Source organism: Ranitomeya variabilis, chromosome 4 (assembly GCF_051348905.1).
Source record: "Ranitomeya variabilis isolate aRanVar5 chromosome 4, aRanVar5.hap1, whole genome shotgun sequence".
In the NCBI taxonomy this organism is placed as follows: Eukaryota; Metazoa; Chordata; class Amphibia; order Anura; family Dendrobatidae; genus Ranitomeya; species Ranitomeya variabilis.
The window spans coordinates 253287115-253306503 of NC_135235.1; the positions used below are offsets into that span (position 1 = coordinate 253287115).

General features: G+C 46.0%; 1 protein-coding gene across 24 annotated transcripts in view; it reads left to right on the plus strand.

The window, feature by feature from the left end:
* The window catches only part of ROBO3 (roundabout guidance receptor 3), a 552219-nt gene that overhangs the window by 487430 nt on the left and 45400 nt on the right, over positions 1–19389 (plus strand). For all 24 annotated transcript variants that reach the window (XR_013213088.1, XR_013213087.1, XR_013213084.1 and 21 more), the window contains 3 exons: positions 2540–2697; positions 2796–2916; positions 3181–3319. Coding sequence is in view for 2 of the 24 variants with exons in the window: in XM_077249556.1 (XP_077105671.1) it covers positions 2540–2697; positions 2796–2916; positions 3181–3319 (418 nt within the window). In the remaining 22 variants the exon portion in view is untranslated. The remainder of the gene's footprint in view (positions 1–2539; positions 2698–2795; positions 2917–3180; positions 3320–19389) is intronic.

Below are 19389 nucleotides of genomic sequence, written 5' to 3' on the forward strand. Positions count from 1 at the left end.
GATATAGATGCCAGTGGTAGGATGGAGTCAGAGTGTGTGGGTGTCTAGGTGTGCAAGGTTTCTGTGGGGGGTGAGCATGTTGCTGGACATGGGTGACCGGTGAGGAGGACAGGGATGAGAAGGTGAGCAGATGGTGGTCAGATAGAGGGAGAGGGGAGGTGGTGAAGTTAGATAGAGAGCAGAGACGGGTGAATACCAGGTCTAATGTATGTCCGTCTGTGTGGGTGGCTGAGGAGGACCACTGAGCAAGTCCAAAAGATGAAGTAAGGGACAGAAGTTTGGAGGCTGTTGACTGAAGGGTATCAGTGGGGATGTTGAAGTCACCGATGATGATGGTGGGAATGTCAGCAGAGAGAAAGTGAAGAAGCCAGGTGGAGAATTGGTCAATAAAGGCAGTGGCCGGGCCTGGAGGTCGGTATATGATGGCCATTTGGAGGTTGGAGGGAGAGTAGATGCGGACAGAATGGACTTCAAAAGAGGGGAGGATAAGGGAGGGTAGAGGTGGAATTGGGTTAAAGGTGCAGTTTGAAGAAAGAAGACCCACTCCTCCACCATGTCTGTTGCCGGGCGAGGGTTGTGGGTGAAGTGGAGGCCTCCGTAACACAGCGCAGCAGGGTAGGCGGTGTCAGAGGGTGTTAGCCATGTTTCTGTGAGGCCAAGGTTATGGCAAGATTGCAAGAGAGAAAAAGGTCATGAATCACATAAAGCCTATTGCAGATTGAGCGGCCATTCCAGAGTGCTCCAGAGAGAGGGAGCAGGGGGGTGGGCGTCAGGGGCACGGGTTTTATGATGGAAAGATAAAGGTAGTTCATATTAGATAGGGAGCGATAGGAGGGGGTAGTAATGGGAGGTATGAGCTGTGGGGGTCCAGGGTTGGGAGATACGTCTCCAGCAGTGAGGAGAAGCAGTGAAATGGAGAGCAGGTGGGAGAAGGAGAGTGGCCGGCTTGTTTTATGTTTTATTAGGACAGATTTTAAGTTGAGGGGCAGGTCAGCAGAGGAGGACAGGTGGGGTGGTAAGAGGGAAGGGGAGATGATTATTAGGTTAGAGAGTGCTGGGGTTTGAACACTGTAAGGGCATGGGTAAACATGGTGAAGGAGTAAGATGGGTTAATAGAAAAGCTAGGTCCAAGTAATAAGAAGTGCTTACACAGCAGACCTACCCAAAGGAGACAGATACATAGAGTGGAGTCCTGACTCCTGCCGTGACTAACTGCCGTTGAAATAACTGCGGACTCTTTATGCTTAGCTGCGTAATGCTTTGCTGCAGGAATGCCCGTGCCTGACCCCACACGTGGGCATCCCTTAAGATGCTACTAAATTTATAGGACTGAGTAAAGGATCAGGTGAGAGGGATTGTGGGTCCTTATTTGGGATAAATTGGCAATTGGCCAACACCCCAAGGGAGGTTACATGATCAAAGGCACTGGGCCTGGCTACAACCATTTGCTCTAAAGGCCCCGTCTCACTAAGCGATTTACCAACGATCACGACCAGCGATATGACCTGGCCGTGATCGTTGGTAAGTCGCTGTGTGGTCGCTGGGGAGCTGTCACACAGACCGCTCTCCCCAGCGACCAACGATCAGGGGAACGACTTCGGCATCGTTGAAACTGTCTTCAACGATGCCGAAGTCCCCCTGCAGCACCCGGGTAACCAGGGTAAACATCGGGTTACTAAGCGCAGGGCCGCGCTTAGTAACCCGATGTTTACCCTGGTTACCAAAAAAAACAAACACTACATACTCGCCTTTCGGTGTCCAGGTCCCTGGCCGTCTGCTTCCTGCTCTGACTGAGTGCCGTACTGTGAGAGCAGAGCGCAGCGGTGACGTCACTGCTGTGCTCTCACTTCTCACTGTACGGCCGGGAGTCAGTGAGAGCAGGAAGCAGACGGCAAGGGACACCGAAAGGCGAGTATGTACTGTTTGTTTTTTTTGGTAACCAGGGTAAACATCGGGTTACTAAGCGCGGCCCTGCGCTTAGTAACCCGATGTTTACCCTGGTTACCAGTGAAGACATCGCTGGATCGGTGTCACACACACCGATTCAGCGATGTCAGCGGGGCCTCAACGACCAAAAAAAGGTCCAGGCCATTCTGACACGACCAGCGATCTCGCAGCAGGGGCCTGATCGCTGGTACGTGTCACACATAGCGAGATCGCTATGGAGGTCGCTGTTGCGTCACAAAACTTGTGACTCAGCAGCGATCTCGCTAGCGATCTCGCTATGTGAGACGGGGCCTTAACACCTTGAACATGATAATATCTCCTGTGACCCCAGCATGGATGTACAGCAGTAAGTAATACAATGCAACAAATGAATTTAGCAAACATTCAGCATGTACATTAAAGGCAAGGTTGCAGGATGATAGGCAGCAGATAACAGCGAGCAGAGATGTTTGTACCATTAAAGAGGAAGGTTGCAGGATGATAGGCAGCATCTACTATATTACTATACTATATTTAGTTGGGGGTAATCTGATAGATGGGGGTGACAGCACTGATGTTTCTTTCTATTATCACCCGTGTTTCCTTTCTCCAGTCCTTAGGGATGACTTCCGTCAGGCTCCCAGTGATGTGGTGGTGGCAGCAGGAGAACCCGCAGTAATGGAGTGCATCCCACCCAGGGGCCACCCAGAGCCCACCATATCCTGGAAGAAGGAGAATGTCCGCATCAGTGACAAGGATGAGCGGATCACGGTGAGATCATAACGGGCCGCGATGCCTGGACTAGATACGTGTGATGAGTTTTGATACTTTGTTTCTTTGCTGCTTCTCATTAGTCTTTTATATTTCAGATCCGGGGAGGAAAACTGATGATTTCCAACACCAGAAAGACGGACGCTGGGATGTACGTGTGTGTGGCGACCAATATGGTGGGCGAGCGAGACAGCGAGCCGTCACAGCTGGTGGTCTTTGGTATGTTCCAGTGTCACTGGTGGCAGGAAGTGATTCATCGGCAGATAGAACCAGAGACATTTGTTCTGTGGGAGGAGAACGGAGACTAATTATCCTGAGGATTAAACCACAAGAGAGAAAATCACATTCCCCCCGATTAACCCTCGCTGCCCAGCCTTTCCTGTGCTGCGCTGATACATGCGGGAATTAGCTACATATTTACATATTACATTTCCGTCATTTTGGGGATTATGACCTGTTGTCTTATCTGCACCCTCCCCACAGAGCGTCCCACGTTTGTGAGAAGACCCATAAACCAGGTGGTCTTAGCGGATGATGTCGTGGACTTTCAGTGTGAGGTCCAGGGAGACCCGATGCCCACCGCTCGCTGGCGGAAAGAAGAGGGGGAGCTGCCCCGTGGAAGGTGATCATAGCAGCATTCATTCTTCCATTTATTACCTACACATTTATTCACATCTGCAGCCCCCAATATTTTAGAATCCCCCCTCCACATTTAGCCTCATTTCTCACAGTCTGCGTTTAATTGACTTTTTATCAGAGTTTTCAAGGACATTAGCGTCTGAGCTCCAGTCGGTTTTCATAGCTGTGCCCACATGAGGCCGAGCTGCAGTGTAAAGCATGGGGGGCAAAGCCGCAGCTTAAGTCATTGGTGAGATGGGAAATGTGTTACAGACTTCAAGGGACGTCGCTGCAGAGCTGGAGTCAGTGATCACCGCTGTCCACAGAATGGAGCACAGCTGCAGTGTAAAGCAGGGGAGAGGGGACAAGGATGCATGTTCACTAGTAAAGCCAAGCTAAACGGCTGCTGACTGGAGAGAATAGAGCGCTGAAACATCGGAGCATTTCAGAGAAAGACATAAGAGGCTGTAATGGTGGAGCCCGGCTCAGATTCATGCTGGCCGTGGGCTGAGCAGCGTGAATCAGGTGTCGTGTTCCCAGTATGTGTTACTTTATGCTGAGCCGTGATACATTGTTGCAGCTGATACACGTGCATGGTATGTAGAGGTGATGGCGATATATAGTGTTTTCCATGATGATTATGTATGCTGAGCCGTGATACATTGTTGCAGCTGATACACGTGCATGGTATGTAGAGGTGATGGCGATATATAGTGATTTCCATGATGATTATGTATGCTGAGCCGTGATACATTGTTGCAGCTGATACACGTGCATGGTATGTAGAGGTGATGGCGATATATAGTGTTTTCCATGATGATTATGTATGCTGAGCCGTGATACATTGTTGCAGCTGATACACGTGCATGGTATGTAGAGGTGATGGCGATATATAGTGATTTCCATGATTATGTATGCTGAGCCGTGATACATTGTTGCAGCTGATACACGTGCATGGTATGTAGAGGTGATGGCGATATACACGGTGTTCCAAATTATTATGCAAAATGGATTTAAGTGTCATAAAGATTTAATTGTTTTGTTTTTCAAATAAACTCATGGGTGGTATTGTGTCTCAGGGCTCAATGGATCACTGAAATCAATCTAAAACACATGTGATAATTAGTTTTCCAGGTGATTCTAATTAAAGGAAAATGATGTTCCACATTATTAAGCAGGCCACAGGTTTCAAGTAACATGGGAAAGAAAAAGCATCTCTCTGCTGCTGAAAAGCATCAAATAGTGCAATGCCTTGGTCAAGAGATGAAAACATTAGATATTTCCCGAAAACTTAAACGTGATTATAGTACTGTTAAGAGATTTGTAGCTGAATCTGAGCACAGTCGTGTTCGTGCTGATAAAGGCATAATGAAGAAGGTTTCTGCCAGGCAAGATCATCGGATAAAGAGAGCAGCTGCTAAAAAGCCATTACAAACCAGCAAACAGATATTTGAAGCCGCTGATCCCTTTGGAGTCCCTCGAACCTCAAGGTGTAGGATCCTTCAAAGGCTTGCTGTGGTGCATAAACCTACTATTCAGCCACCCCTAAACAGTGTTCACAAGCAGAAATGATTGCAGTTGGTCCAAACATACATGAAGTCTAATTTTCAAACAGTCTTGTTTACTGATGAGTGTCAAGCAACCCTGGATGGTCCAGATGGATGGAGTAGTGGATGGTTGGTGGATGGCCACCATGTCCCAACAAGGCTGCGACATCCGCAAGGAGGTGGAGGAGTCATGTTTTGGGCCAGAATCATGGGGAAACGGCTGGTAGGGAACTTTAAGGCTCCTGAAGGTGTGAAAATGATCTCTGCAAAGTATATAGAGTTTCTGACTGACAACTTTCTTCCACGGTCTAAAAAGCAGAAACGTGCCTTCAGGAGCAAAATCTGTCATGGTTCTCAATGGCAAGAGAACGTAATAAAGCATACAAAAGGACTAGCTCTTGGAAGATGGGAACTCGAGCTGACCATGAGCTAAACCTACCGCACAACTAACAGTGGCCGGGTAGCGTGCCTACGTTTTATCCCTAGACGCCCAGCGCCAGCCGGAGAACTGACTGACCCTAGCAGAGGAAAATACAGACCTGGCTTACCTCTAGAGAAATTTTCCCCAAAAGGCAGACAGTAGCCCCCACATATATTGGCGGTGATTTTAGAGGAAATTGACATACGAAGTATGAAGATAGGTTTAGCAAATTGAGGTCCGCTTACTAGATAGTAGGAAGACAGAAAAGGGAACTTCACGGTCAGCTGAAAACCCTTTCAAAATACCATCCTGAAATTACTTTAAGACTCTAATATCAACTCCTGACACCAGAGTGGCAATTTCAGCTCACAAGAGCTTCCAGCCTCAGAAATATTCAATCACAGAGAACTGGAACAAAAATGCAAAACAAACTTAGGACAACAAGTCCAACTTAGCTGATAGTTGTCTAGGAGCAGGAACATGCAACAGAAAGGCTTCTGGTAACATTGTTGGCCGGCATAGAAATGACTGAGGAGCAAGGCTAAATAGAAAACTCCCACATCCAGATGGAAAACAGGTGAACAGAGGAGATGAAGCACACAAGTGCAGTACCACCAGAAACCACCGGGGGAGCCCAGAAACCAAATTCACAACAGTACCCCCCCCCTCAAGGAGGGGGCACCGAACCCTCACCAGAACCACCAGGGCGATCAGGATGAGCCCTATGAAAGGCACGGACCAAATCGGAGGCATGAACATCAGAGGCTGTCACCCAAGAGTTATCCTCCTGACCGTAGCCCTTCCACTTGACCAGATACTGAAGTCTCCGTCTGGAAACACGGGAGTCCAAGATCTTCTCGACAACGTACTCCAACTCACCCTCAACCAACACCGGAGCAGGAGGCTCAACGGAAGGCACAACCGGTACCTCATACCTGCGCAACAACGACCGATGGAAGACATTATGAATAGAAAAAGATGCAGGGAGGTCCAAACGAAAGGACACAGGGTTAAGAATCTCCAATATCTTGTACGGGCCGATGAACCGAGGCTTAAACTTAGGAGAAGAAACCTTCATAGGGACAAAACGAGAAGATAACCACACCAAGTCCCCAACACAAAGACGAGGACCAACACGACGACGGCGGTTGGCAAAATGCTGAGTCTTCTCCTGGGACAACTTCAAATTGTCCACCACATGCCCCCAAATCTGATGCAACCTCTCCACCACAGCATCCACTCCAGGACAATCCGAAGACTCCACCTGACCGGAAGAGAAACGAGGATGAAACCCCGAATTACAGAAGAAAGGAGAAACCAAGGTGGCAGAACTAGCCCGATTATTGAGGGCAAACTCCGCCAAGGGCAAAAAGGCAACCCAATCATCCTGATCCGCAGACACAAAACACCTCAAATAAGTCTCCAAGGTCTGATTAGTTCGCTCGGTCTGGCCATTAGTCTGAGGATGGAAAGCAGACGAAAAAGACAAATCAATGCCCATCCTAGCACAGAACGCTCGCCAAAATCTAGACACGAACTGGGTCCCCCTGTCAGAAACGATATTCTCCGGAATACCATGCAAGCGCACCACATTTTGAAAAAACAGAGGAACCAGCTCGGATGAGGAAGGCAATTTGGGCAAGGGAACCAAATGGACCATCTTAGAGAAACGGTCACACACCACCCAGATGACAGACATCTTCTGAGAAACAGGGAGATCAGAAATAAAATCCATGGAGATGTGAGTCCAAGGCCTCTTCGGAATAGGCAAGGATAACAACAATCCACTAGCCCGAGAACAACAAGGCTTGGCCCGAGCACAAACATCACAAGACTGCACAAAACCTCGCACATCTCGCGACAGGGAAGGCCACCAGAAGGACCTAGCCACCAAATCCCTGGTACCAAAGATTCCAGGATGACCTGCTAACGCAGAAGAATGGACCTCCGAGATGACTCTACTGGTCCAATCATCAGGAACAAACATTCTACCAGGCGGGCAACGATCAGGTCTATTCGCCTGAAACTCCTGCAAGACCCGTCGCAAGTCTGGGGAAACAGCAGATAATATCACTCCATCCTTAAGGATACCTGTAGGTTCAGAATTACCAGGGGAATCAGGCTCAAAACTCCTAGAAAGGGCATCCGCCTTCACATTTTTAGAACCTGGTAGGTAAGAAACCACAAAATTAAACCGAGAGAAAAATAACGACCAGCGCGCCTGTCTAGGATTCAGGCGCCTGGCAGACTCAAGATAAATCAAATTCTTGTGGTCGGTCAATACCACCACCTGATGTCTAGCCCCCTCAAGCCAATGACGCCACTCCTCAAAAGCCCACTTCATAGCCAAGAGCTGCCGATTACCAATATCATAATTTCGCTCAGCGGGCGAAAATTTACGGGAAAAGAACGCACAAGGTCTCATCACAGAGCAGTCGGAACTTTTCTGCGACAAAACCGCCCCAGCTCCGATTTCAGAAGCGTCAACCTCAACCTGAAAAGGAAGAGTAACATCAGGCTGACGCAATACAGGGGCGGAAGAAAAGCGGCGCTTAAGCTCCCGAAAGGCCTCCACAGCAGCAGGGGACCAATCAGCAACATCAGCACCCTTCTTAGTCAAATCAGTCAACGGTTTAGCAACATCAGAAAAACCAGTTATAAATCGACGATAAAAATTAGCAAAGCCCAAAAACTTCTGAAGGCTCTTAAGAGAAGAGGGTTGCGTCCAATCACAAATAGCCTGAACCTTGACAGGGTCCATCTCAATGGAAGAGGGGGAAAAAATGTACCCCAAAAACGAAATCTTTTGAACCCCAAAAACACACTTAGAACCCTTTACACACAAGGAATTAGAGCGCAAAACCTGAAAAACCCTCCTGACCTGTTGGACATGAGAGTCCCAGTCATCCGAAAAAATCAAAATATCATCAAGATACACAATCAAAAATTTATCCAAATAATCACGGAAAATGTCATGCATAAAGGACTGAAGGGGCATTTGAAAGACCAAAAGGCATTACTAAATACTCAAAATGGCCTTCAGGCGTATTAAATGCGGTTTTCCACTCATCCCCCTGCTTAATTCGCACCAAATTATACGCCCCACGAAGATCAATCTTAGAGAACCACTTGGCCCCCTTTATTCGAGCAAACAAATCAGTAAGCAGTGGCAAAGGATACTGATATTTAACCGTGATTTTATTCAAAAGCCGATAATCAATACACGGCCTCAAAGAGCCATCTCTTTTAGATACAAAGAAAAAACCGGCTCCTAAGGGAGATGACGAAGGACGAATATGTCCCTTTTCCAAGGACTCCTTAATATATTCCCGCATAGCAGCATGTTCAGGCACAGATAGATTAAATAAACGACCCTTTGGAAACTTACTGCCCGGAATCAGATCTATAGTACAATCGCAATCTCTGTGCGGAGGTAGTGAACCAAGTTTAGGCTCCTCAAAAACGTCACGATAATCAGATAAAAATTCCGGAATCTCAGAGGGAATAGATGACGAAATGGAAACCAAAGGTACGTCCCCATGAGTCCCCTGACATCCCCAGCTTAACACAGACATTGCTTTCCAGTCGAGGACTGGGTTATGAGATTGCAGCCATGGCAATCCAAGCACCAACACATCATGTAGATTATACAACACAAGGAAGCGAATAATCTCCTGGTGATCCGGATTAATACGCATAGTTACTTGTGTCTAGTATTGTGGTTTGTTACTAGCCAATGGCGTGGAGTCAATACCCTTCAGAGGTATAGGAACTTCCAGAGGCTCTAAATCAAACCCACAGCGTTTGGCAAAGGACCAATCCATAAGACTCAAAGCGGCGCCAGAGTCGACATAGGCGTCCGCGGTAATAGACGATAAAGAGCAAATCAGGGTCACAGATAGAATAAACTTAACTGTAAAGTGCCAATTGAAACAGACTTATCAACCTTCTTAGTACGTTTAGAGCATGCTGATATAACATGAGTTGAATCACCACAATAGAAGCATAACCCATTTTTTTCGCCTAAAATTCTGTCGTTCGCTTCTGGACAGAATTCTATCACATTGCATAATCTCTGGCGTCTTCTCAGTATACACCGCCAAATGGTGCACAGGTTTGCGCTCCCGCAAACGCCGATCAATCTGAATAGCCATTGTCATGGACTCATTCAGACCTGTAGGCACAGGGAACCCCACCATAACATCTTTAATGGCATCAGAGAGACCCTCTCTGAATTTCGCCGCCAGGGCGCACTCATTCCACTGAGTAAGCACAGACCACTTACGAAATTTTTGGCAGTATATTTCAGCCTCATCTTGCCCTTGAGACAGGGCCATTAAGGCTTTTTCAGCCTGAATTTCTAAATGAGGTTCCTCATAAAGCAACCCCAAAGCCAGGAAAAACGCATCCACATTGAGCAACGCAGGATCCCCTGGTGCCAAAGCAAATGCCCAATCCTGATAGTCGCCCCGGAGCAAGGAAATTACAATCCTGACCTGCTGTGCAGGATCTCCAGCGGAGCGAGATCTCAGAGACAAAAATAATTTACAATTATGTTTGAAATTCTGGAAGCGAGATCTATCCCCAGAGAAAAATTCAGGTAAAGGAATTCTAGGTTCAGATGTAGGAGCATGAATAACGAAATCCTGTAAGCTTTGAACCTTCATAGCGAGATTATTCAAACCTGTAGCTAAACTCTGAGGATCCATATTAATCAGGTGAAATCAGAACCATTCAAGGATTAGAAGGAGAGAGAGACGAAGGCTGCAGTAAGCAGAGATGCTAGTGAATCAACTAATGAGCAAACTCAGGAAAAAAAAAAAAAAAATCTCTGCAGACTTCTTTTCTCTCCTTTCTTCTGCCAATTATTTTAACCCTTGGCCGGCCAAACTGTCATGGTTCTCAATGGCAAGAGAACGTAATAAAGCATACAAAAGGACTAGCTCTTGGAAGATGGGAACTCGAGCTGACCATGAGCTAAACCTACCGCACAACTAACAGTGGCCGGGTAGCGTGCCTACGTTTTATCCCTAGACGCCCAGCGCCAGCCGGAGAACTGACTGACCCTAGCAGAGGAAAATACAGACCTGGCTTACCTCTAGAGAAATTTTCCCCAAAAGGCAGACAGTAGCCCCCACATATATTGGCGGTGATTTTAGAGGAAATTGACATACGAAGTATGAAGATAGGTTTAGCAAATTGAGGTCCGCTTACTAGATAGTAGGAAGACAGAAAAGGGAACTTCACGGTCAGCTGAAAACCCTTTCAAAATACCATCCTGAAATTACTTTAAGACTCTAATATCAACTCATGACACCAGAGTGGCAATTTCAGCTCACAAGAGCTTCCAGCCTCAGAAATATTCAATCACAGAGAACTGGAACAAAAATGCAAAACAAACTTAGGACAACAAGTCCAACTTAGCTGATAGTTGTCTAGGAGCAGGAACATGCAACAGAAAGGCTTCTGGTAACATTGTTGGCCGGCATAGAAATGACTGAGGAGCAAGGCTAAATAGAAAACTCCCACATCCAGATGGAAAACAGGTGAACAGAGGAGATGAAGCACACAAGTGCAGTACCACCAGAAACCACCGGGGGAGCCCAGAAACCAAATTCACAACAAAAATCATTTTCATGCATGACAATGCACCATCTCCTGCTGTAAACAAAACCTCTGAGCCATTGGCTGCTATGGGCATTAAAGGAGATAAACTCTGTTATGGTCTGGTGATGTAGGAGCGACATGCGACTAGCTCTGAGCAGGTGGTAACTATACAGACCGCAGTTCTTGATCTTAACACAGACACTAGCAGTAGCCGTGGGATGTTCCTGTCACTCCCTGGACACCTCGTCACAGCCGGAGAACTAGCTACCCCTAAAGGTAGAAACAGGAAAGCTATCTTGCCTCAGAGAAAATCCCCAAAGGATAGGACAGCCCCCCACAAATAATGACTGTGAGAGGAGAAGGAAATGACATACGTAGTATGAAACAAGATTTAGCAAAGGAGGCCACTTCTAGCTAGATAGAATTAGTACAGGACAGAACACTGTGCGGTCAGTAATAAAAACTAGAAAAAGTCCACCGCAGAGAAATGCAAAAATCTCCACACCTGACTAAAGGTGTGGAGGGCAAACTCTGCTGCCCAGAGCTTCCAGCTTAGCGGAATAGGTTCATACTGATAAGCTGGACAAATGAGCAAAACATAGAAAGTGCTGAACAACAAAGTCCACAACAAGTGAACTGCAAAAGGACAAGCAAGGACTTAGCTTTGCTGAACTGGTCAGAGTGTCAGGGAAATCCAAAGAGCCGTGACTCCAGGCTGGAACAATTGACAACTGGCATTGAATGAGGGAACAGGCCAGACTAATATAGCCGAGCCAGAAAGACGATCAGTGAAAACAGCTGCTGATGCTAAATCCCAGAAGCAGCCATACCACTCAAAACCACAGGAGGGAGCCCAAGAACAGAATTCACAAAAAAGCCACTTACAACCATCGGAGGGAGCCCGAGAGCGGAATTCACAACAGTACCCCCCCTTGAGGAGGGGTCACCGAACCCTCACCAGAGCCCCCAGGACAATCAGGACGAGCCAAATGAAAAACACGAACCAAATCGGCGGCATGGACATCGGAGGCAACCACCCAAGAATTATCCTCTTGGCCATAACCCTTCCACTTGACAAGATACTGAAGCCTCCGCCTCGAAAAACGAGAATCCAAAATTTTCTCAACCACATATTCCAACTCCCCCTCAACCAACACCGGGGCAGGAGGATCAACAGATGGAACAACGGGTACCACATATCTCCGCAACAAAGATCTATGGAAAACATTGTGGATGGCAAAAGAGGCTGGAAGGGCCAAACGAAAAGACACTGGATTGATAATCTCAGAAATCTTATAAGGACCAATAAACCGAGGCTTGAACTTAGGGGAAGAAACCTTCATAGGAACATGACGAGAGGATAACCAGACCAAATCCCCCACACGAAGCCGAGGACCAACACACTGACGGTGGTTAGCAAAACGCTGAGCCTTTTCCTGAGACAACGTCAAATTGTCTACCACATGAGTCCAAATCTGCTGTAACCTGTCCATCACGGAATCTACACCAGGACAATCAGAAGGCTCAACCTGCCCTGAAGAAAAACGAGGATGGAAACCAAAATTACAAAAGAAAGGCGAAACCAAAGTAGCCGAACTGGCCCGATTATTAAGGGCAAACTCGGCCAACGGCAAGAAATCCACCCAATCATCCTGATCAGCAGACACAAAGCATCTCAAATAGGTTTCCAAGGTTTGATTAGTTCGCTCAGTTTGGCCATTTGTCTGAGGATGGAACGCCGAAGAAAAAGACAAATTAATGCCCATCTTAGCACAAAAGGCCCACCAAAACCTGGAAACAAACTGGGAACCTCTGTCAGACACAATATTCTCCGGAATGCCATGCAAACGAACCACATGCTGAAAAAACAATGGAACCAAATCAGAGGAGGAAGGCAATTTAGGCAAAGGCACCAAATGGACCATTTTAGAGAACCGGTCACAAACCACCCAGATAACAGACATCCTCTGGGACACAGGAAGGTCCGAAATAAAATCCATGGAAATATGCGTCCAAGGCCTCTCCGGGACAGGCAAAGGCAAAAGCAACCCACTAGCGCGGGAACAGCAAGGCTTAGCCCGGGCACAAGCCCACAGGACTGCACAAAAGAACGCACATCCCGCGACAAGGAAGGCCACCAAAAGGATCTAGCAACCAAATCTCTGGTACCAAAAATCCCAGGATGACCGGCCAACACAGAACAATGGACCTCAGAAATTACCTTACTTGTCCATCTATCAGGAACAAACAGCTTCCCCACAGGACAGCGGTCAGGTTTATCAGCCTGAAATTCCTGAAGCGCCTGCCGCAAATCAGGGGAGATGGCAGACAGAATCACCCCTTCCCTAAGAATGCCAACCGGCTCAAGGACTCCAGGAGAATCAGGCAAAAAACTCCTAGAGAGGGCATCCGCCTTAACATTCTTAGATCCCGGAAGATATGAGACCACAAAGTCAAAACGGGAGAAAAACCGGGACCACCGAGCCTGTCTAGGGTTCAGCCACTTGGCCGACTCGAGGTAAATCAGATTCTTATGATCGGTCAAGACCACAATACGGTGCTTGGCCCCCTCAAGCCAATGTCGCCACTCCTCAAATGCCCACTTCATAGCCAACAACTCCCGATTGCCGACATCATAATTGCGTTCCGCAGGCGAAAACTTTCGGGAAAAGAAGGCACATGGCTTCATCAAGGAACCATCAGAATTGCTCTGTGACAAAACGGCCCCTGCCCCAATCTCAGAAGCGTCAACCTCAACCTGAAAAGGAAGAGAAACATCCGGCTGACGCAAGACAGGGGCAGAAGTAAATCAGCGTTTAAGCTCCTGAAAGGCCTCAACAGCCTCAGAGGACCAATTTGTCACATCAGCGCCTTTCCTCGTCAAATCGGTCAGGGGTTTAACCACGCTAGAGAAGTTGGCAATGAAACGGCGATAAACATTAGCAAAGCCCAAAAATTTCTGAAGGCTCTTCACAGATGTGGGTTGAATCCAGTCATGAATGGCTTGGACCTTAACAGGATCCATTTCTATAGATGAAGGAGAAAAAATAAACCCCAAAAAAGAGACCTTCTGAACTCCAAATAGGCACTTAGACCCCTTCACAAATAGAGCATTATCACGAAGGATCTGGAATACCATCCTGACCTGCTTCACATGAGACTCCCAATCATTGGAAAAAATCAAAATATCATCCAAATACACAATCAAGAATTTGTCAAGATAATTGCGGAAAATATCATGCATAAAGGACTGAAATACAGAAGGAGCATTAGAAAGCCCGAAAGGCATCACCAGGTATTCAAAATGGCCTTCGGGCGTATTAAATGCAGTTTTCCATTCGTCACCCTGTTTAATACGAACAAGATTATATGCCCCTCGAAGGTCAATCTTGGTAAACCAACTAGCCCCCTTAATCCTAGCAAACAAATCAGAGAGCAAAGGTAAAGGGTATTGGAATTTGACCGTGATTTTATTAAGAAGGCGATAATCAATACAGGGTCTCAAGGAGCCATCCTTCTTGGCAACAAAAAAGAATCCCACTCCCAATGGTGACGAAGACGGCCGAATATGCCCCTTCTCTAAAGACTCCTTGACATAGCTCCGCATAGCGGCATGCTCTGGCACAGACAGATTGAAAGTTGGCCCTTAGGGAACTTACAGCCAGGAATCAAGTCAATAGCACAATCACAGTCCCTATGTGGAGGAAGGGAACTGGACTTGGGCTCATCGAATACATCCTGGAAATCTGACAAAAATTCAGGAACATCAGAAGAGGAAATTGACATCAAAGGAACGTCACTATGTACCCCTTGACAACCCCAACTAGTCACAGACATCGATTTCCAATCCAGCACAGGATTGTGCACCTGTAACCATGGAAAACCCAGTACAACAACATCATGTAAATTATGCAACACCAGAAAACGGCAATCTTCCTGTTTTGCTGGAGCCATGCACATAGTCAGCTGAGTCCAATACTGAGGTTTATTCTTGGCCAACGGTGTAGCATCAATACCCCTCAAGGGAATAGGACTCTGCAAAGGGTGCAAAGAAAAGCCACAGCGCCTGGCGAATTCTAAGTCCATTAAATTCAGAGCAGCGCCTGAATCCACAAATGCCATGACAGAAAAAGATGACAATGAGCAAATCAGGGTCACAGACAGGAGAAACTTAGGCTGTACAGTACTAATGGTAACAGATCTAGCGACCCTCTTAATACGCTTAGGGCAATCAGAAATAGCATGAGCAGAATCACCACAGTAAAAACACAGCCCATTCTGACGTCTGTATCCCCTCTGTTCCGCTCTAGTCAAAATCCTATCACATTGCATAGGCTCAGGTCTCTGCTCAGAGGACGCTGCCATATGGTGCACCACTTTGCGTTCGCGCAGGCGCCGATCAATCTGAATGGCCAGAGACATAGATTCGCTCAAACCAACAGGCGTGGGGAACCCCACCATAACCTCTTTAAGGGCTTCAGAAAGACCCTTTCTGAAAATTGCTGCCAGAGCGTCCTCATTCCATTTAGTGAGCACAGACCATTTTCTAAATTTCTGGCAGTATAATTCTGCCACTTCCTGACCCTGACACAGGGCCAAAAGTGTTTTCTCAGCATGCTCTACAGAGTTAGGTTCGTCATACAATAATCCGAGCGATTGAAAAAATGCATCTACATTTAACAATGCCGGATCCCCTGACTCAAGGGAGAATGCCCAGTCCTGAGGGTCACCACGCAGCAGAGAAATAACTATTTTAACTTGCTGAATGGGGTCACCAGAGGAACAGGGTTTCAGAGCAAAAAACAATTTGCAGTTATTTTTAAAGTTCAAAAACTTAGATCTATCCCCGTAAAACAAATCCGGAGTAGGAATTCTAGGCTCTAAGGCCGGAGTCTGAACAACATAATCTTGGATACTCTGTACTCTTGCAGCAAGCTGATCCACACGAGAAAACAACCCCTGAACATCCATGCCCGCATCCAAATCCTGAATCACCCAGAGATTAAGAGGAAGGAAAAAGACAAAACAGACTAAAGAAAAAAAATGGCTCAGAACTCTTTTTCTTTTCCTTCTTTTGAGATGCATTCAGCTCATTTTTGGCCAGTTGTACTGTTATGGTCTGGTGATGTAGGAGCGACATGCGACTAGCTCTGAGCAGGTGGTAACTATACAGACCGCAGTTCCTGATCTTAACACAGACACTAGCAGTAGCCGTGGGATGTTCCTGTCACTCCCTGGACACCTCGTCACAGCCGGAGAACTAGATACCCCTAAAGGTAGAAACAGGAAAGCTATCTTGCCTCAGAGAAAATCCCCAAAGGATAGGACAGCCCCCCACAAATAATGACTGTGAGAGGAGAAGGAAATGACATACGTAGTATGAAACAAGATTTAGCAAAGGAGGCCACTTCTAGCTAGATAGAATTAGTACAGGACAGAACACTGTGCGGTCAGTAATAAAAACTAGAAAAAGTCCACCGCAGAGAAATGCAAAAATCTCCACACCTGACTAAAGGTGTGGAGGGCAAACTCTGCTGCCCAGAGCTTCCAGCTTAGCGGAATAGGTTCATACTGATAAGCTGGACAAATGAGCAAAACATAGAAAGTGCTGAACAACAAAGTCCACAACAAGTGAACTGCAAAAGGACAAGCAAGGACTTAGCTTTGCTGAACTGGTCAGAGTGTCAGGGAAATCCAAAGAGCCGTTAGGGATTGGGGGGGAGGGTATTCATTTTATAGGAGGGGAAGATAGTGCAGATAGAGACCTGGGCACAAATAAGGAAGTTGGGGGTGGCGGTGGCATGGGGGGTGGGGTTAGAACAGTTAGTAATTTAAGAAAGAATAGAGGTACAGAGAGTAACATCAAGTGCATGTATACTAATGCCAGAAGCCTCGCCAACAAAATGGATGAATTAGAACTAATGTTGTTGGAGCATAATTATGACATGGTGGGGATATCTGAGACGTGGCTGGATGAGAGCCATGACTGGGCTGTTAACTTGCAGGGCTATAGCCTGTTCAGAAATGACCGTACAGATAAGCGAGGGGGTGGGGTGTGTCTGTATGTAAAATCGACCTTAAAACCCATCATGCGTGATAATATAGGTGAATCTAATGAAAATGTAGAGTCTCTGTGGGTGGAGATAAGGGGAGGGGGAAAAAATAATAAATTACTGATAGGGGTTTGTTATAAATCTCCAAAACTAATGGAAGCAATGGAGAATATCCTCGTAAATCAAATAGATGAAGCTGGGACTCAAGGAGAAGTCATTATTATGGGGGACTTCAACTACCCTGAAATAGATTGGGGAACAGAAACCTGCAGTTCCAGCAAAGGTAATCGGTTTTTGACAACTATGAGAGACAATTACCTTTCACAACTGGTTCAGGACCCAACAAGGAGGGGGGCACTGCTAGACCTAATATTAACCAACAGGCCAGACCGCATATCAAATATAAGGGTTGGGGGTCACTTGGGGAATAGTGATCACAAAATAATAAGTTTTCATGTAACCTTTAATAAGATGGGTAGTAGGGGGGTGACAAGGACACTAAACTTCAGGAGGGCAAATTTCCAACGGATGAGAGAGGATCTTGGTGCAATTAACTGGGACGATATCCTGAGACACAAAAATACACAAAGAAAATGGGAGACGTTTATTAGCATCCTGGATAGGACCTGTACACAGTATATACCGTATGGGAATAAACATACTAGAAATAGGAGGAAACCAATATGGCTAAATAGAGCTGTAAGGGGCGCAATAAGGGACAAAAAGAAAGCATTTAGAGAATTAAAGGAAGTAGGTAGTGAGGAGGCATTAAATAAATACAGAAAATTAAATACATTCTGTAAAAAGCAAATCAAGGCAGCAAAGATTGAGACAGAGAGACTCATTGCCAGAGAGAGTAAAAATAATCCCAAAATATTCTTTAACTATATAAATAGTAAGAAACTAAAAAATGACAGTGTTGGCCCCCTTAAAAATAGTCTGGGTGAAATGGTGGATGAGGATGAGGAAAAAGCCAATATGCTAAATGACTTTTTTTCATCAGTATTTACAAAAGAAAATCCCATGGCAGACAAAATGACTAGTGATAAAAATTCCCCATTAAATGTCACCTGCTTAACCCAGCAGGAAGTACAGCGGCGTCTAAAAATAACTAAAATTGACAAATCTCCGGGCCCGGATGGGATACACCCCCGAGTACTGCAGGAACTAAGTACAGTCATTGATAGACCATTATTTTTAATCTTTAAAGACTCCATAATAACAGGGTCTGTACCACAGGACTGGCGTATAGCAAATGTGGTGCCAATATTCAAAAAAGGGGCAAAAACTGAACTCGGTAATTATAGGCCAGTAAGTTTAACCTCTACTGTGGGTAAAATCCTGGAGGGCATTCTAAGGGATGCTATGCTGGAGTATCTGAAGAGGAATAACCTCATGACCCAGTATCAGCACGGGTTTACTAGGGACCGTTCATGTCAGACTAATTTGATCAGCTTCTATGAAGAGGTAAGTTCCGGACTGGACCAAGGGAACCCAGTGGACGTAGTATATATGGACTTTTCCAAAGCTTTTGATACGGTGCCACACAAAAGGTTGTTACATAAAATGAGAGTAATGGGGATAGGGGAAAATATGTGTAAGTGGGTTGAGAGCTGGCTCAGGGATAGGAAACAAAGGGTGGTTATTAATGGAGCACACTCAGACTGGGTCACGGTTAGCAGTGGGGTACCACAGGGGTCAGTATTGGGCCCTCTTCTTTTTAACATATTTATTAATGACCTTGTAGGGGGCATTCAGAGTAGAATTTCAATATTTGCAGATGACACTAAACTCTGCAGGGTAATCAATTCAGGGGAGGACAATTTTATATTACAGGATGATTTATGTAAACTAGAAGCTTGGGCTGATAAATGGCAAATGAGCTTTAATGGGGATAAATGTAAGGTCATGCACTTGGGTAGAAGTAATAAGATGTATAACTATGTGCTTAATTCTAAAACTCTGGGCAAAACCGTCAATGAAAAAGACCTGGGTGTATGGGTGGATGACAAACTCATATTCAGTGGCCAGTGTCAGGCAGCTGCTACAAAGGCAAATAAAATAATGGGATGTATTAAAAGAGGCATAGATGCTCATGAGGAGAACATAATTTTACCTCTATACAAGTCACTAGTTCGACCACACTTAGAATACTGTGCACAGTTCTGGTCTCCGGTGTATAAGAAAGACATAGCTGAACTGGAGCGGGTGCAGAGAAGAGCGACCAAGGTTATTAGAGGACTGAGGGGTCTGCAATACCAAGATAGGTTATTACACTTGGGGCTATTTAGTTTGGAAAAACGAAGACTAAGGGGTGATCTTATGTTAATGTATAAATACAGTGGGGCAAAAAAGTATTTAGTCAGTCAGCAATAGTGCAAGTTCCACCACTTAAAAAGATGAGAGGCGTCTGTAATTTACATCATAGGTAGACCTCAACTATGGG